The sequence below is a fragment of the Lampetra fluviatilis genome, unplaced genomic scaffold, assembly GCF_964198595.1.
Source record: "Lampetra fluviatilis unplaced genomic scaffold, kcLamFluv1.1 SCAFFOLD_494, whole genome shotgun sequence".
NCBI lineage: Eukaryota > Metazoa > Chordata > Hyperoartia > Petromyzontiformes > Petromyzontidae > Lampetra > Lampetra fluviatilis.
In genome coordinates, this window is record NW_027621119.1 from 1 (window position 1) to 19,198 (window position 19,198).

Here is a 19,198-nt window from a genome sequence, read left to right on the forward strand (position 1 = left end):
CGCGTAAAAAACTCCGTCGAAACATTTCCGTGACGTCATAACGCGTCATAGGACGTGACGTCACCACAACATGCAAGTGCCGCTGCGTTGACGCAGCAGGCCGTGAATTGGCATCAACAAAATGACGTCACTCGGTGGGGGGGGGAAGAAAACCACGAGGTAGACATGACGTCACGAAGACATGACGTTTAATTGAGGATCGAGGCGCGCATAAACATTGACAGTGACCCTTTAAAACTCACCACTACCACCACAACCACTCACCACTACCACCACCACACTCACCACTACCACCACACTCACCACACTCACCACTACCACCACACTCACCACCACCACCACACTCACCACCACCACCACACTCACCACTACCACCACTCACCACACTCACCACTACCACCACACTCACCACCACCACCACACTCACCACCACCACCACACTCACCACTACCACCACTCACCACACTCACCACCACCACCACTCACCACCACCACCACTCACCACTACCACCACTCACCACACACTCACCACTACCACCACCACACTCACCACTACCACCACTCACCACCACCACCACTCACCAACACACCACACTCACTCACCACACACTCACCACTACCACCACCACACTCACCACTCACCACCACCACCACTCACCACTACCACCACCACTCACCACACTCACCACACACTCACCACTACCACCACTCACCACTACCACCACCACCACACTCACCACAACCACCACTCACCACACACCACAAACACACCACCACCACATTCACTCACCACACACTCACCACAACCACCACTCACCACACACCACAAACACACCACCACCACATTCACTCACCACACACTCACCACAACCACCACTCACCACACACCACAAACACACCACCACCACATTCACTCACCACACACTCACCACAACCACTCACCACTACCACCACCACCACCACACTCACCAGACACTCACCACACACACTCACCACCACCACCACTACCACTCACCACTACCATTCACCACACCACACTCACCAGACACTCACCACACACACTCAGCACACTCACCACAAACACACTCACCACACTCACACAAACCACACACACAACCACTCACCACCACCTCACCACTACCACTCACCACCACCTCACCACTACCATTCACCAGACACTCACCACACACACTCACCACAAACACACTCACCACCACCACCACTCACCACCACCACAACCACTCACCACACACTCACCACTACCATTCACCACACCACACTCACCACAGACACACTCACCACCACCTCACCACTCCACTACCATTCACCACACCACACTCACCACACACACACCACACTCACCACACACACTCACTCACCACACACACACTCACCACACACACTCACCACACACACTCACCACACACACACACACTCACCACACACCACACTCACACACACTCACCACACATACACACACACACACCACACTCACACACACTCACCACACACACACTCACCACACACTCACCACACATACACTCACCACACATACACTCACCACACACACACTACACACACTCACCACACACACCACACATACACACACACACCACACTCACCACACTCACACACACTCACCACACATACACACACACTCACACACACTCACCACACACTCTCCGAGTGTCCCCGTGTGTCTCCGTGTCTCTCTGTGTGTCCCAGCGTGTCTCTGTGTCTCCCTGTTTGTCTCCGTGTCTCTCCGCGCGTCTCCCTGTGTCTCTCCGTGTATCTCCGTGTCTCTCCGTGTGTCTGTGTCTCTGTGTCTCTCCGCGTGTCTCCCTGTGTCTCCCTGTGTCTCTCCGTGTATCTCCGTGTCTCTCCGTGTATCTCCGTGTCTCTCCGTGTGTCTGTGTCTCTGTGTCTCTCCGCGCGTCTCCCTGTGTGTCTCCGTGTCTCCCAGCGTCTCCCTGTGTCTCTCCGCGTGTCTCTCCGTGTCTCTCCGTGTATCTCCGTGTCTCTCCGTGTGTCTGTGTCTCTGTGTCTCTCCGCGTGTCTCTCCGTGTGTCTCCGCGTGTCCCAGCGTCTCCCTGTGTCTCCCTGTGTTTCTCCGTGTCTCTCCGTGTGTCTGTGTCTCCCTGTGTCTCCGTGTGTCTCCCTGTGTCTCCCTGTGTCTCCCTGTCTCTCCGTGTCTCCCTGTGTCTCCCTGTGTCTCCCTGTTTCTCCGTGTCTCTCCGTGTGTCTGTCTCTCCGTGTCTCTCCGTGTGTCTGTGTCTCCGCATGTCTCCCTGTGTCTCTCCGTGTGTCTCCGCGTGTCCCAGCGTCTCCCTGTGTCTCCCTGTCTCTCCGTGTCTCTCCGTGTGTGTGTCTCCGCATGTCTCCCTGTGTCTCCCTGTGTCTCCCTGTCTCTCCGTGTCTCCCTGTGTCTCCCTGTGTCTCCCTGTGTCTCCCTGTGTCTCCCTGTTTCTCCGTGTCTCTCCGTGTGTCTCCGTGTCTCTCCGTGTGTCTGTGTCTCCGCATGTCTCCCTGTGTCTCTCCGTGTGTCTCCGCGTGTCCCAGCGTCTCCCTGTGTCTCCCTGTCTCTCTGTGTCTCTCCGTGTGTCTGTGTCTCTCCGTGTGTCTCCGTGTCTCTCCGTGTGTCTGTGTCTCCGCATGTCTCCCTGTGTCTCTCCGTGTGTCTCCGCGTGTCCCAGCGTCTCCCTGTGTCTCCCTGTCTCTCCGTGTGTCTCCGTGTCTCTCCGTGTGTCTGTGTCTCCGCATGTCTCCCTGTGTCTCCCTGTGTCTCCGTGTCTCTCCGTGTGTCTCCGTGTGTCTCCCTGTGTCTCTCCGTGTCTCCCTGTGTCTCCCTGTGTCTCCCTGTGTCTCCCTGTCTCTCTGTGTCTCTCCGTGTGTCTGTGTCTCCGCATGTCTCCCTGTGTCTCTCCGTGTGTCTCCGCGTGTCCCAGCGTCTCCCTGTGTCTCCCTGTCTCTCCGTGTCTCTCCGTGTGTGTGTCTCCGCATGTCTCCCTGTGTCTCCCTGTGTCTCCCTGTCTCTCCGTGTCTCCCTGTGTCTCCCTGTGTCTCCCTGTGTCTCCCTGTGTCTCCCTGTTTCTCCGTGTCTCTCCGTGTGTCTCCGTGTCTCTCCGTGTGTCTGTGTCTCCGCATGTCTCCCTGTGTCTCTCCGTGTGTCTCCGCGTGTCCCAGCGTCTCCCTGTGTCTCCCTGTCTCTCCGTGTGTCTCCGTGTGTCTCCCTGTGTCTCCCTGTGTCTCTCCGTGTCTCCCTGTGTCTCCCTGTGTCTCCCTGTGTCTCCCTGTCTCTCTGTGTCTCTCCGTGTGTCTGTGTCTCCGCATGTCTCCCTGTGTCTCTCCGTGTGTCTCCGCGTGTCCCAGCGTCTCCCTGTGTCTCCCTGTGTCTCTCCCTGTGTCTCCCTGTGTCTCCCTGTGTCTCCCTGTCTCTCCGTGTCTCTCCGTGTGTGTGTCTCCGCATGTCTGTCTGTGTCTCTCCGTGTGTCTCCCTGTGTCTCCGTGTGTCTCCGTGTCTCTCCGTGTGTCTGTGTCTCCGCATGTCTCCCTGTGTCTCCCTGTCTCTCCGTGTCTCTCCGTGTCTCTCCGTGTCTCTCCGTGTGTCTCCGTGTGTCTCCGTGTGTCTCCCTGTGTCTCTCCCTGTGTCTCTCCCTGTGTCTCCCTGTGTCTCCCTGTGTCTCCCTGTCTCTCCGTGTCTCTCCGTGTGTGTGTCTCCGCATGTCTCCCTGTGTCTCTCCGTGTCTCTCCGTGTGTCTCCGTGTGTCTCCGTGTGTCTGTGTCTCCGCATGTCTCCCTGTGTCTCTCCGTGTGTCTCCCTGTGTCTCCCTGTGTCTCCCTGTGTCTCTCCCTGTGTCTCCCTGTGTCTCCCTGTGTCTCCCTGTGTCTCCCTGTCTCTCCGTGTCTCTCCGTGTGTGTGTCTCCGCATGTCTCCCTGTGTCTCTCCGTGTCTCTCCGTGTCTCTCCGTGTCTCTCCGTGTGTCTCCGTGTGTCTCCCTGTGTCTCCCTGTGTCTCCCTGTCTCTCCGAGTGTCTCCGTGTGTCTGTGTCTCCGCATGTCTCCCTGTGTCTCTCCGTGTGTCTCCGTGTCTCCCTGTGAGTCTCCGCGTGTCCCAGCGTCTTGTGGTTGTTGTGGTTGTTATTGTTGTTGCGGTTGTCGTCGTGGTTGTTGTTGTGGTTGTTGTTGTTGTTGTGGTTGTTGTGGTTGTTGTTGTGGTTGTTGTTGTTGTGGTTGTTGTTGTGGTTGTTGTTGTTGTGGTTGTGGTTGTTGTGGTTGTGGTTGTTGTGGTTGTCGTGGTTGTTGTTGTTGTTGTGGTTGTGGTTGTTGTTGTGGTTGTTGTTGTGGTTGTTGTGGTTGTCGTGGTTGTTGTGGTTGTTGTTGTCGTGGTTGTGGTTGTTGTTGTGGTTGTTGTTGTGGTTGTTGTTGTTGTCGTGGTTGTTGTTGTGGTTGTTGTTGTTGTTGTGGTTGTTGTGGTTGATGTTGTTGTGGTTGTTGTCGTGGTTGTTGTTGTGGTTGTTGTTGTTGTTGTGGTTGTTGTGGTTGATGTTGTTGTGGTTGTTGTGGTTGTCGTGGTTGTTGTTGTTGTCGTGGTTGTTGTTGTTGTTGTGGTGGTTTGTTGTTGTTGTGGTTGTTGTGGTTGTTGTGGTTGTTGTTGTGGTTGTTGTTGTTGTTGTCTTCACTTCTTCTTGCGTTCTTGGGAACAGCGAGGACAAAACCTGAGAAAGTCGTGACAGGGTGAGAGGGTGGTGAGTAGGTGAGTGAGTGAGTGAGTAGGTGAGTGAGTGGGTGAGTGGGTGAGTGGGTGAGTGAGTGGGTGAGTGGGTGAGTGGGTGAGTGGGTGGGTGGGTGAGTGGGTGGGTGAGTGGGTGAGTGAGTGGGTGAGTGAGTGAGTGAGTAGGTGAGTGGGTGAGTGGGTGGTGAGTGGGTGGGTGAGTGGGTGAGTGAGTGGGTGGGTGAGTGAGTGGGTGAGTGGGTGAGTGGGTGGGTGAGTGAGTGAGTGAGTGAGTGGGTGAGTGGGTCAGTGGGTGGGTGAGTGAGTGGGTGAGTGGGTGAGAGGGTGGTGAGTGAGTGGGTGGGTGAGTGAGTGAGTGGGTGAGTGGGTGGGTGAGTGGGTGAGTGGGTGAGTGGGTGAGTGAGTGGGTGAGTGAGTGAGTGGGTGAGTGGGTGAGTGGGTGGGTGAGTGGTGAGTAGGTGAGTGGGTGAGTGGGTGAGTGGGTGAGTGGGTGGGTGGGTGGGTCAGTGGGTGGGAGGGTGGTGAGTGGTGAGTAGGTGAGTGGGTGGGTGAGTGAGTGGGTGAGTGGATGGGTGAGTGAGTGGGTGAGTGAGTGGGTGGGTGAGTGGGTGAGTGGGTGGGTGAGTGGGTGGGTGAGTGAGTGGGTGGGTGAGTGGGTGGGTGAGTGGGTGGGTGGGTGAGTGGGTGGGTGGGTGAGTGAGTGGGTGGGTGAGTGAGTGGGTGAGTGGATGAGTGGGTGAGTGGATGGGTGAGTGAGTGGGTGGGTGAGTGGGTGAGTGGGTGGGTGAGTGGGTGGGTGAGTGAGTGGGTGGGTGAGTGGGTGGGTGGGTGAGTGGGTGGGTGGGTGGGTGGGTGAGTGGGTGGGTGAGTGGGTGGGTGAGTGGGTGGGTGAGTGAGTGGGTGAGTGGGTGGGTGAGTGGGTGGGTGAGTGAGTGAATGAGTGGGTGGGTGAGTGGGTGGGTGGGTGAGTGAGTGGGTGGGTGAGTGGGTGAGTGGGTGGGTGAGTGGGTGGGTGAGTGAGTGGGTGGGTGAGTGGGTGGGTGGGTGAGTGGGTGGGTGGGTGGGTGGGTGAGTGGGTGGGTGGGTGAGTGGGTGGGTGGGTGGGTGGGTGAGTGAGTGGGTGAGTGAGTGGGTGGGTGAGTGGGTGGGTGAGTGAGTGGGTGAGTGGGTGGGTGAGTGGGTGGGTGAGTGAGTGAATGAGTGGGTGGGTGAGTGGGTGGGTGGGTGGGTGGGTGAGTGAGTGAGTGAGTGGGTGGGTGAGTGGGTGGGTGGGTGAGTGAGTGGGTGGGTGAGTGAGTTAGTGGGTGAGTGAGTGGGTGAGTGAGTGGGTGTGGGTGGGTGAGTGGGTGGGTGAGTGGGTGGGTGAGTGAGTGGGTGAGTTAGTGGGTGAGTGAGTGAGTGGGTGAGTGAATGAGTGGGTGGGTGAGTGGGTGGGTGAGTGAGTGGGTGAGTTAGTAGGTGAGTTAGTGGGTGAGTGAGTGAGTGAGTGGGTGGGTGAGTGAGTGAGTGGGTGAGTGGGTGGGTGAGTGGGTGAGTGGGTGGGTGAGTGGGTGAGTGGGTGAGTGAGTGAGTGGGTGGGTGAGTGGGTGGGTGAGTGGGTGAGTGGGTGGGTGAGTGGGTGAGTGGGTGGGTGGGTAAGTGAGTGGGTGAGTGAGTGGGTGAGTGAGTGGGTGAGTGGGTGGGTGAGTGAGTGGGTGAGTGGGTGAGTGGGTGGGTGAGTGGGTGAGTGGGTGAGTGAGTGGGTGAGTGAGTGGGTGAGTGGAGTGGGTGGGTGAGTGGGTGAGTGGGTGGGTGAGTGGGTGAGTGGTGGGTGAGTGGGTGAGTGGGTGGGTGAGTGGGTGAGTGGGTGGGTGGGTGAGTGAGTGGGTGAGTGAGTGAGTGGGTGGGTGAGTGGGTGAGTGAGTGGGTGAGTGGGTGGGTGAGTGGGTGAGTGACTGAGTGGGTGGGTGAGTGGGTGGGTGAGTGGGTGAGTGACTGAGTGGGTGGGTGGGTGAGTGAGTGGGTGAGTGGGTGAGTGGGTGGGTGAGTGAGTGAGTGGGTGGGTGAGTGGGTGGGTGAGTGGGTGGGTTGGTGGGTGAGTGAGTGAGTGGGTGAGTGAGTGGGTGGGTGAGTGGGTGAGTGACTGAGTGGGTGGGTGAGTAAGCGTGTTGTTAGCGTGTAGTTGGCGTGTTGTTAGCGTGTTGTTAGCGTGTTGTTAGCGTGTGGTTAGCGTGTAGTTAGCGTGTAGTTAGCGTGTTGTTAGCGTGTAGTTAGCGTGTAGTTAGCGTGTTGTTAGCGTGTAGTTAGCGTGTAGTTAGCGTGTTGTTAGCGTTTGTTAGCGTGTAGTTAGCGTGTAGTTAGCGTGTTGCTAGCGTGTAGTTAGCGTGTAGTTAGCGTGTAGTTAGCGTGTTGCTAGCGTGTAGTTAGCGTGTTGTTAGCGTGTAGTTAGCGTGTAGTTAGCGTGTTGCTAGCGTGTAGTTAGCGTGTTGTTAGCGTGTAGTTAGCGTGTAGTTAGCGTGTTGCTAGCGTGTAGTTAGCGTGTAGTTAGCGTGTAGTTAGCGTGTTGCTAGCGTGTAGTTAGCGTGTTGTTAGCGTGTAGTTAGCGTGTAGTTAGCGTGTAGTTAGCGTGTTGTCACCATTTCCCCTTGGGCTTGGTGCTGAGTCCAACGCACGAGAAGTGGAACCACTCGATGGAACACTGCAACAACAACCACCACCACCACAACTTAACCACAACTTAACCACAACTTAACCACCACCAACACAACTTAACCACAACTTAACCACAACTTAACCACCACCAACACAACTTAACCACCACCAACACAACTTAACCACAACTTAACCACCACAACCTAACCACAATTTAACCACCACCAACACAACTTAACCACCACCAACACAACTTAACCACAACCTAACCACAACTTAACCACCACCAACACAACTTAACCACAACTTAACCACCACAACCTAACCACAACTTAACCACCACAACAACAACCACCACCACAACTTAACCACAACTTAACCACCACAACCACAACCTAACCACTGGATGGAACACTGCAACAACAACAACCACCACCACAACTTAACCACAACTTCACCACCACAACTTAACCACAAAGGCACCGGCCCCACCTCTGAACACCCTGCAGCCCCCCCCCCCACGTCACCCCCTCTCCCCCATGCCCCTCCCCCCTCCCCCCATGCCCCGCCCACTCCTATGCCCCGCCCACTCCCATGCCCCGCCCACTCCCATGCTCCGCCCACTCCCCCACTCACGTCCGGGTTGTCACAGCCAATCATCTCCCAGTGTCTCTCCCCATGCCCCGCCCACTCCCATGCCCCTCCCCACGTCCGGGTTGTCACAGCCAATCATCTCCCAGTGTCTCCCCCCCATGCCCCGCCCACTCCCATGCCCCGCCCACTCCCATGCCCCGCCCACTCCCATGCCCCGCCCACTCCCATGCCCCGCCCCCTCCCATGCCCCGCCCCCCCCACTCACGTCCGGGTTGTCACAGCCAATCATCTCCCAGTGTCTCCCCCCCATGCCCCGCCCACTCCCATGCCCCGCCCACTTCCATGCCCCGCCCACTCCCATGCCCCGCCCACTCCCATGCCCCGCCCACTCCCATGCCCCGCCCACTCCCATGCCCCGCCCCCTCCACCACTCACGTCCGGGTTGTCACAGCCGATCATCTCGCCGTACGAGACCTGGTGGCACAGGCAGTAGGTGGGCTCGTTGGGGTCCACCGGCATGTCCAGCACGTCTGAGGGGTGCACCCCGCCCCCCCCCACCAGCGCCCCGAACGAGAGCCCCCCACCACCACCACCAACAGCTACGCCACCACCACCACCACCGCCGCCCACTGAGGAGGGGAAGTCGGGTCTGGGTGGTGGGGGAGGGAGGGGGAGGGAGGGGGAGGGAGGGAGGGGAGGGAGGGAAGGGGGGGGAGGGGGGGGAGGGGGGGGAGGGAGGGAGGGAGGAGGGGAGAGAGGGGGGGAGGGGAGGGAGGGAGGGGAGGGAGGGGAGGGGAGGGAGGGGAGGGGGGGAGGGGGGGGGAGGGGGGGGAGGGGGGGGAGGGGGGAGGGAGGGAGGGAGGAGGGGAGAGAGGGGGGGAGGGGAGGGGGGGAGGGAGGAGGGGAGGGAGGGGAGGGGGGGAGGGAGGGAGGGAGGGAGGGAGGGAAGGGAGGGGAGGGGAGGGGGGGAGGGAGGGAGGGAGGGGAGGGAGGGGAGGAGAGGGGAAGGAGGAGAAGGAGGGAGGGAAGGGAGGGGAGGGGGGGAGGGAGGAGGGGAGGGGAGGAGAGGGAGGAGAGGGAGGGGAGGAGAGAGGGAGGGGAGGAGAGGGGAGGGAGGGGGGAGAGGGAGGGAGGGGAGGGGAGGAGAGGGGGGGAGGGAGGGGAGGGGAGGGGAGGGAGGGGAGGGGAGGAGAGGGGGGGAGGGAAGAGAGGAGAGAGAGGGGAGAGAAGGGAGGGGGGGAGGGAGAGAGGGAGGAAAGGGGGGAGGGAGGGGAGGGGAGGAGAGGGAGGGAGGAGAGGGAGGGGAGGAGAGGGGAGGGAGGGGGGAGAGGGAGGGGGGGAGGGGAGGAGAGGGGGGAGGGGAGGGAGATAGTGTATAGTAAATTTGTATAGCAGTGTATATAGTGTAGTACATAGTGTGTAATGTAGTGTATAGTGTGTATAGTGTGTAGTATAGTGTAGTGTATCCTCACTGCGAGGAGGAGGCCTTGAGTCGCTTGCGTGCGCTGCCCCCCTTGGCGCCCTCATCGTCCGCACCCCCCCGGCCCCTCCCCCTCGCCAGCCCCACCGCGGCGCCACCACTCACGCACGGCGAGGCGGAGGAGGAGGAGGCGGCAGCGCCACCCGCAGCGGACGCAGCCTTGCGGCGGTCCGCGGTCCTGGGCACGGCCCTCTGCTCATACAGTACACATACAGTACATATACAGTGTGCATACAGTGTGTACAGTACATACAGTGCATACAGTGCACATACAGTGCGCATACGATACATACAGTACATACAGTGCACACACAGTACATACAGCACACAGTGAGTACACACACAGTACACATACAATACATACAGTACACATACAATACATACAATACATACAGTACACATACAATACATACAGTACATACAGTGCACATACACAGTACATACAGTGCACATTCGGTACACACACAGCACACACACAATACATACAGTGCACATACACAGTTCATACAGTACACGTACAGTACATACAGTGCACACACAGTACACACACATCACATACAGTACACAGCGCATACAGTACACACAGCACACACAGTACACGTACAGTACATACAGTGCACACACAGTGCATACAGTACACCCAGCACATACAGCACACACAGTACACATACAGTACACACAGTACGCGTACAGTACACACAGTGCGCATACAGTACATACAGTGCACACACAGTACATACAGTACACAGTGAGTACACACACAGTACATACACACACACACAGTACACACTCACAGTACACACAGTACACACATAGTGTACACACACAGTACACACACAGTACACACACACAGCACACACAGCACTCACAGTACATACAGTACACACACAGTACACACTCACATTACACACACACAGTACACACACACAGCACACACACACAGTACACACACACAGTACACACACAGTACACACAGTACACACACACAGTACACACAGTACACACACACAGTACACACACACAGTACACACACACAGTACACACATAGTGTACACACACAGTACACACACAGTACACACACACAGCACACACAGTACACACACACAGTACACACACACAGCACACACACAGCACACACAGTACACACACACACAGTACACACACACAGCACACACAGTACACACACAGTACACACACACAGCACACACAGTACACACACACAGTACACACACACAGCACACACACAGCACACACAGTACACACACACAGTACACACACACAGCACACACAGTACACACACACAGTACACACACACAGCACACACAGTACACACTCACATTACACACACACAGTACACACAGTACACACTCACAGTACATACAGTACACACACAGTGTACACACACAGTACACACAGTACACACACAGTACACACACACAGTACACTCACAGTACACACACACAGTACACACAGTACACACACAGTACACACACACAGTACACACACAGCACACACACAGTACACACTCACAGTACATACAGTACACACACAGTGTACACACACAGTACACACAGTACACACACAGTACACACACACAGTACACTCACAGTACACACACACAGTACACACACAGTACACACAGTACACACACAGTACACACACAGTACACACACACAGTACACACACACACAGTACACACAGTACACACACAGTACACACACACAGTACACACACACACAGTACACACAGTACACACACAGTACACACAGTACACACACACACAGTACACACAGTACACACACAGTACACACACAGTACACACACAGTACACACACAGTACACACAGTACACACACAGTACACACACACAGTACACACTCACAGTACACACTGTACACACACTATACACACATAGGAACGGTACAGTGGTGAGTGTGGTGAGTGTGGTGGTGAGCGTGGTGAGTGAGCGTGATGAGCGTGGTGAGCATGGTGAGTGGTGAGTGTGGTGGTGAGCGTGGTGAGTGAGTGTGGTGAGTGAGTGTGGTGGTGAGCATGGTGGTGAGCGTGGTGGTGAGTGAGCTTGGTGAGCGTGGTGAGTGAGCGTGGTGAGTGTGGTGAGCGTGGTGAGTGAGCGTGGTGAGCGTGGTGAGCGTGGTGAGTGAGCGTGGTGGTGATCGTGGTGAGTGTGGTGAGCATGGTGGTGAGCGTGGTGGTGAGTGAGCTTGGTGAGCGTGGTGGTGATCGTGGTGAGTGTGGTGAGCGTGGTGAGTGAGCGTGGTGAGCGTGGTGAGCGTGGTGGTGAGCGTGGTGGTGAGCGTGGTGGTGAGTGTGGTGAGCGTGATAGTGAGTGAGCGTGGTGGTGAGCGTGGTGAGCGTGGTGGTGAGTGTGGTGGTGAGTGTGGTGAGCGTGGTGGTGAGTGTGGTGGTGAGTGTGGTGGTGAGTGTGGTGGTGAGTAGTGGTGAGTGTAGTGGTGAGCGTGGTGGTGAGTGTGGTGGTGAGCGTGGTGGTGAGTGTGGTGGTGAGCGAGGTGGTGAGTGTAGTGGTGAGTGTGGTGGTGAGTGTGGTGGTGAGCGAGGTGAGTGTGGTGGTGAGCGTGGTGGTGAGCGTGGTGGTGAGCGTGGTGAGCGTGAGCGTGGTGATCGTGGTGAGCGTGGTGAGTGGTGAGCGTGGTGGTGAGCGTGGTGGTGAGCGTGGTGAGCGTGGTGGTGAGCGTGGTGAGTGAACGTGGTGTGGTGGTGAGTGGTGAGCGTGGTGGTGAGCATGGTGGTGAGCGTGGTGAGCGTGGTGATCGTGATCGTGGTGAGCGTGGTGGTGAGCGTGGTGAGTGAACGTGGTGTGGTGGTGAGTGGTGAGCGTGGTGAGTGGTGAGCGTGGTGGTGAGCATGGTGGTGAGCGTGGTGAGCGTGGTGATCGTGATCGTGGTGAGCGTGGTGGTGAGCGTGGTGAGTGAGCGTGGGGTGGTGGTGAGTGGTGAGCGTGGTGAGTGGTGAGCGTGGTGGTGAGTGAGCGTGGCGTGGTGGTGAGTGGTGATCGTGGTGATCGTGGTGAGCGTGGTGAGTGAGCGTGGTGATCGTACTCTTGGCGGTGGGGGCCCCCCCTCCTCCCCCCCCGCCCCCCCCCGGCCCCCCCCCCCCGCGCCCCCCCCCCCGGGGGGCGGCCCCCACCCCCTCGTAGTCGCCCTCCAGCTGCTTTTCCTTCAGCTCAGCCTCAAAGCGCGCAAGGTCCGCGTCCAGACGGCGAATGTGCTTGTCCACCTGGGGGTGAGCGGGGGGGTGAGCGAGAGGGTGAGCGAGAGGGTGAGTGAGAGGGTGAGTGAGAGGGTGAGTGAGAGGGTGAGCGAGAGGGTGAGCGAGAGGGTGAGCGAGAGGGTGAGTGAGAGGGTGAGGGGGTGAGTGAGAGGGCGCGCAAGGTCCGCGTCCAGACGGCGGATGTGCTTGTCCACCTGGGGGTGAGCGGGGGGGGTGAGCGAGAGGGTGAGTGAGAGGGTGAGCGAGAGGGTGAGCGAGAGGGTGAGCGAGAGGGTGAGTGAGAGGGTGAGTGAGAGGGTGAGTGAGAGGGTGGGTGAGTGAGAGGGTGAGTGAGTGAGAGGGTGAGTGAGAGGGTGAGCGAGAGGGTGAGTGAGAGGGCGAGTGAGAGGGTGGGTGAGTGAGAGGGTGAGTGAGTGAGAGGGTGAGTGAGAGGGTGAGTGAGTGAGAGGGTGAGTGAGAGGGTGAGGGGGTGAGTGAGAGGGTGAGTGAGAGGGTGAGGGGGTGAGTGAGAGGGTGAGCAAGGTCCGCGTCCAGACGGCGGATGTGCTTGTCCACCTGGGGGTGAGCGGGGGGGTGAGCGAGAGGGTGAGTGAGAGGGTGAGTGAGTGAGTGAGAGATTGAGTGAGAGGGTGCGCAAGGTCCGCGTCCAGACGGCGAATGTGCTTGTCCACCTGGGGGTGAGCGGGGGGGTGAGCGAGAGGGTGAGTGAGAGGGTGAGCGAGAGGGTGAGCGAGAGGGTGAGCGAGAGGGTGAGCGAGAGGGTGAGTGAGAGGGCGAGTGAGAGGGTGGGTGAGTGAGAGGGTGAGTGAGTGAGAGGGTGAGTGAGAGGGTGAGTGAGTGAGAGGGTGAGTGAGAGGGTGAGGGGGTGAGTGAGAGGGTGAGTGAGAGGGTGAGTGAGAGGGTGAGTGAGAGGGTGAGCGAGAGGGTGAGCGAGAGGGTGAGCGAGAGGGTGAGTGAGAGGGTGAGTGAGAGGGTGAGTGAGAGGGTGGGTGAGTGAGAGGGTGAGTGAGTGAGAGGGTGAGTGAGAGGGTGAGCGAGAGGGTGAGTGAGAGGGCGAGTGAGAGGGTGGGTGAGTGAGAGGGTGAGTGAGTGAGAGGGTGAGTGAGAGGGTGAGTGAGTGAGAGGGTGAGTGAGAGGGTGAGGGGGTGAGTGAGAGGGTGAGTGAGAGGGTGAGGGGGTGAGTGAGAGGGTGAGCAAGGTCCGCGTCCAGACGGCGGATGTGCTTGTCCACCTGGGGGTGAGCGGGGGGGTGAGCGAGAGGGTGAGTGAGAGGGTGAGTGAGTGAGTGAGAGATTGAGTGAGAGGGTGCGCAAGGTCCGCGTCCAGACGGCGAATGTGCTTGTCCACCTGGGGGTGAGCGGGGGGGTGAGCGAGAGGGTGAGTGAGAGGGTGAGCGAGAGGGTGAGCGAGAGGGTGAGCGAGAGGGTGAGCGAGAGGGTGAGTGAGAGGGCGAGTGAGAGGGTGGGTGAGTGAGAGGGTGAGTGAGTGAGAGGGTGAGTGAGAGGGTGAGTGAGTGAGAGGGTGAGTGAGAGGGTGAGGGGGTGAGTGAGAGGGTGAGTGAGAGGGTGAGTGAGAGGGTGAGTGAGAGGGTGAGCAAGGTCCGCGTCCAGGCGGCGGATGTGCTTGTCCACCTGGGGGTGAGCGGGGGGGTGAGCGAGAGGGTGAGTGAGAGGGTGAGTGAGAGGGTGAGTGAGAGGGTGAGTGAGAGGGTGAGCGAGAGGGTGAGCGAGAGGGTGAGCGAGAGGGTGAGTGAGAGGGTGAGTGAGAGGGTGAGTGAGAGGGTGCGCAAGGTCCGCGTCCAGACGGCGGATGTGCTTGTCCACCTGGGGGTGAGCGAGAGGGTGAGCGAGAGGGTGAGTGAGAGGGTGAGTGAGTGAGAGGGTGAGCGAGAGGGTGAGCGAGAGGGTGAGTGAGAGGGTGAGTGAGTGAGAGGGTGAGTGAGAGGGTGAGCGAGAGGGTGATTGAGAGGGTGAGTGAGTGAGAGGGTGAGTGAGAGGGTGAGGGGGTGAGTGAGAGGGTGAGTGAGAGGGTGAGTGAGAGGGTGAGTGAGAGGGTGCGCAAGGTCCGCGTCCAGACGGCGGATGTGCTTGTCCACCTGGGGGTGAGTGAGAGGGTGAGCGGGAGGGTGAGCGGAGGGGTGAGAGGGTGAGTGAGAGATTGAGTGAGAGGGTGAGCAAGGTCCGCGTCCAGACGGCGGATGTGCTTGTCCACCTGGGGGTGAGCGGGGGGGTGAGCGAGAGGGTGAGTGAGAGGGTGAGCGAGAGGGTGAGTGAGAGGGTGGGTGAGTGGGTGAGTGAGTGGTGAGTAGCGTGGTGGTGAGCGCCTCACCATCTCGTACGTCTGCATGGCGAGCTGCACCTTGTCTCATCTAGTAGCGTGGTGAGTGAGTGGTGAGTGGCGTGGTGAGTGAGTGGCGTGGTGAGTGAGTGGTGAGTGAGTGGTGAGTGGCGTGGTGGTGAGCGCCTCACCATCTCGTACGTCTGCATGGCGAGCTGCACCTTGTCGTCCCCGTACTCGCGGCACTTGCCGTAGGCGCCGCTGATGTGGCTGAGGGCGCTGGAGCGCCGCGACGCGTCCAGGGAGCCGGCACCCACCAGGAACTCGCCCGCCAGACGCCCAATCTCAGCCTTGAGGTCTGGGCACGCGCGGTACACACACGCACTGTACGCGCGCACTGTACACACACGCACTGTACGTGCACTGTACGCATCACTGTACGCGCGCACTGTAACACGCGCTGTGCACGCACGGTGCACGCACTGTACACTCTGTACACACAGTGCGCACACAGTACACACACATCTACTGTACACACACACAGTACACACACACACACAGACACACAGACACACACACAGACACTCACACACAGACACTCACACACACAGACACACACACAGAGACAGATACACAGACACACACACAGACACACACACACAGACACACACACAGACACACAGAGACACACAGACACACAGAGACACACAGACACACACACACACACAGACACACACACACACACAGACACACACACAGACAGACACACACACACACACACAGACACACACACACACAGACACTCACACACACAGACACTCACACACAGACACACACTACACTGTACGCACTGTACACACTACACTGTACGCACTACACTGTACACACACTACACTGTACGCACTGTACACACTACACTGTACACACTACACTGTACGCACTGTACTCACCCTCAGTCCTCTGGTCGAGGTCTCTCATCAGCTGGAAGTTTCTCTGCAGCTCATTTGGGAGGTTTTCAATGCCTGACGCACAACAACAACAACCACAACCACAACAACAACAACCACATCAACAACAACCACCACAACCACAACCACATCAACAACAACCACATCAACAACAACCACATCAACGACAACCACATCAACAACAAACACATCAACAACAACCACCACAACCACAACCACATCAACAACAACCACATCAACAACAACCACATCAACAACAACCACATCAACAACAACCACATCAACAACAACCACATCAACAACCACATCAACAACAACCACCACAACAACAACCACATCAACAACAACCACATCAACAACCACATCAACAACAACCACCACAACAACAACCACATCAACAACAACCACATCAACAACAACCACATCAACAACCACATCAACAACAACCACATCAACAACAGCCACATCAACAACAACCACCACAACCACAACCACATCAACAACAACCACATCAACAACCACATCAACAACAACCACCACAACAACAACCACATCAACAACAACCACATCAACAACAACCACATCAACAACCACATCAACAACAACCACATCAACAACAACCACATCAACAACAACCACATCAACAACAACCACAACAACAACCACCACAACCACATTAACAACAACCACAACCACCACAACAACCACATCAACAACAACCACATCAACAACAACCACATCAACAACAACCACATCAACAACCACATCAACAACAACCACATCAACAACAACCGCAACGACAACAACCACATCAACAACAACCACATCAACAACAACTTACAACAACTACAACAACCACATCAACGACCACAACCACCACAACTACCACCAACACCACCACAACTACCACCAACACCACCACAACTACCACCAACACCACCACAACTACCACCAACACCACCACAACTACCACCAACACCACCACAACTACCACCAACACCACCACAACTACCACCAACACCACCACAACTACCACCACCACCACAACTACCAACAGCACTTTAACCACCACAACAACTACCACCACAACTACCACCACAACAACAACATTAGCCACCACCACATTAACAACAACAAACACATTACCAACCACAACTATCACCAGATTAACAACAACCACCACATCAACAACCAACAACCACACCAACAACCATATCAACAACCATATCAACAACCATATCAACATCAACAACCATAACAACCACAACAACCACAGCAACCACCACAACAACCACATCAACAACCATATCAACAACCATATCAACAACCACATCAACAACCATATCAACAACCACATCAACATCAACAACCATAGCAACCACATCAACCACAACAACAACCACAACAACAACAACAACCACAACAACAACCACAACAACCACCACAACAACCACCACAACAACCACAACAACCACCACAACAACCACAACAACAACCACAACAACCACCACAACAACCACAACAACAACCACAACAACAACCACAACAACAACCACAACAACCACCACAACAACCACCACAACAACCACAACAACAACCACAACAACCACAACAACAACCACAACAACCACCACAACAACCACAACAACAACAACAACCACCACAACAACCACCACAACAACCACAACAACAACCACAACAACAACCACCACAACTACCACATTAGCCTCCACCACACAAACAACAATATAAGAAAACACGAGCGGCCGAGAGATAAGTTAAGAGAAAGCGAAGAGAGAGGCAAGAGAGAGCGAAGGGAGAGATAAGAGAGAGTTGAGAGAGAGAGAGCTAAGGGAGAGTTAAGGGAGAGTTAAAAGGGAGAGTTAAGAGAGATAAGGGAAATCTAAGGGAGAGTTAAAAGGGAGAGTTAAGGGAGATCTAAAAGGGAGAGTTAAGAGAGAGATAAGGGAGAGTTAAGAAAATTAAAAGGGAGAGTTAAGGGAGAGATAAGAGATCTAAAAGGGAGATCTAAAAGGGAGAGTTAAGGGAGAGTTAAAAGGGAGAGTTAAGAGAGATAAGGGAAATCTAAGGGAGAGTTAAAAGGGAGAGTTAAGGGAGATCTAAAAGGTAGAGTTAAGAGAGAGATAAGGGAGAGTTAAGAAAATTAAAAGGGAGAGTTAAGGGAGAGATAAGAGATCTAAAAGGGAGATCTAAAAGGGAGAGTTAAAAGGGAGAGTTAAGAGAGAGATAAGGGAAATCTAAGGGAGAGTTAAAAGGGAGAGTTAAGGGAGATCTAAAAGGGAGAGTTAAGAGAGAGATAAGGGAGAGTTAAGAAAATTAAAAGGGAGAGTTAAGGGAGAGATAAGAGATCTAAAAGGGAGATCTAAAAGGGAGAGTTAAGGGAGAGTTAAAAGGGAGAGTTAAGAGAGAGATAAGGGAAATCTAAGGGAGAGTTAAAAGGGAGAGTTAAGGGAGATCTAAAAGGGAGAGTTAAGAGAGAGATAAGGGAGAGTTAAGAAAATTAAAAGGGAGAGTTAAGGGAGAGATAAGAGATCTAAAAGGGAGATCTAAAAGGGAGAGTTAAGGGAGAGTTAAAAGGGAGAGTTAAGAGAGAGATAAGGGAGAGTTAAAAGGGAGAGTTAAGAGAGAGATAAGGGAGAGTTAAGAAAATTAAAAGGGAGAGTTAAGGGAGAGATAAGAGATCTAAAAGGGAGATCTAAAAGGGAGAGTTAAGGGAGAGTTAAAAGGGAGAGTTAAGAGAGAGATAAGGGAGAGTTAAAAGGGAGAGTTAAGAGGGAGAGCGTCACTCACTGTCCAGGTAATGCTCCAGATACATCGCCGCCGCCATCTTCCCGCGCTTCGGTGACGTCACCGAAAGTGGCGCACGGTAGTGACGTCACGGTGACGTCATGGGGGCGGGGCGGTGTTCAGAAACACGATGACGTCACGGAACCGTTGTTTTTTTCGATGACGTGGGTTGTTGCACGCAACCGATGACGTCACGAAGCCGGTTTGTTTGTACGGTGAATCGGTGACGTCATGGGGCTGGTGGAGTTGTTCACATAACCGATGACGTCACGGGGCGTAGTATTTTTGGTGGCGCGATGACGTCACGAGGCCGGTGAAATTGGTAACACGACCGATGACGTCACGAGACCGGGGTAGGTTTACACAGCGGATGACGTCACGGCGACAAAGCGCGGGGGTGGTGTCTGGCGGGGGAAGATTCACTGAACTAATGACGTCACGGGGGTGTTTTCCAAACAAG

The 19,198-nt window shown here is 55.9% G+C and overlaps 1 protein-coding gene across 1 annotated transcript; it reads right to left on the bottom strand.

The window, feature by feature from the left end:
• Positions 1-4,318: 4,318 nt before the first annotated feature.
• Positions 4,319-18,943, bottom strand: ING4 (inhibitor of growth family member 4). The gene is made up of 8 exons (XM_078885221.1): positions 18,742-18,943; positions 15,913-15,984; positions 15,154-15,320; positions 12,602-12,691; positions 9,430-9,629; positions 8,393-8,606; positions 7,348-7,409; positions 4,319-4,715 (listed from the first exon to the last, which is right to left on the bottom strand). Exons 1-8 carry the CDS (start codon positions 18,776-18,778, stop codon positions 4,676-4,678), a joined length of 882 nt encoding a protein of 293 aa, XP_078741347.1. The 5' UTR covers positions 18,779-18,943; the 3' UTR covers positions 4,319-4,675.
• Between the last annotated feature and the right edge of the window lie 255 nt (positions 18,944-19,198).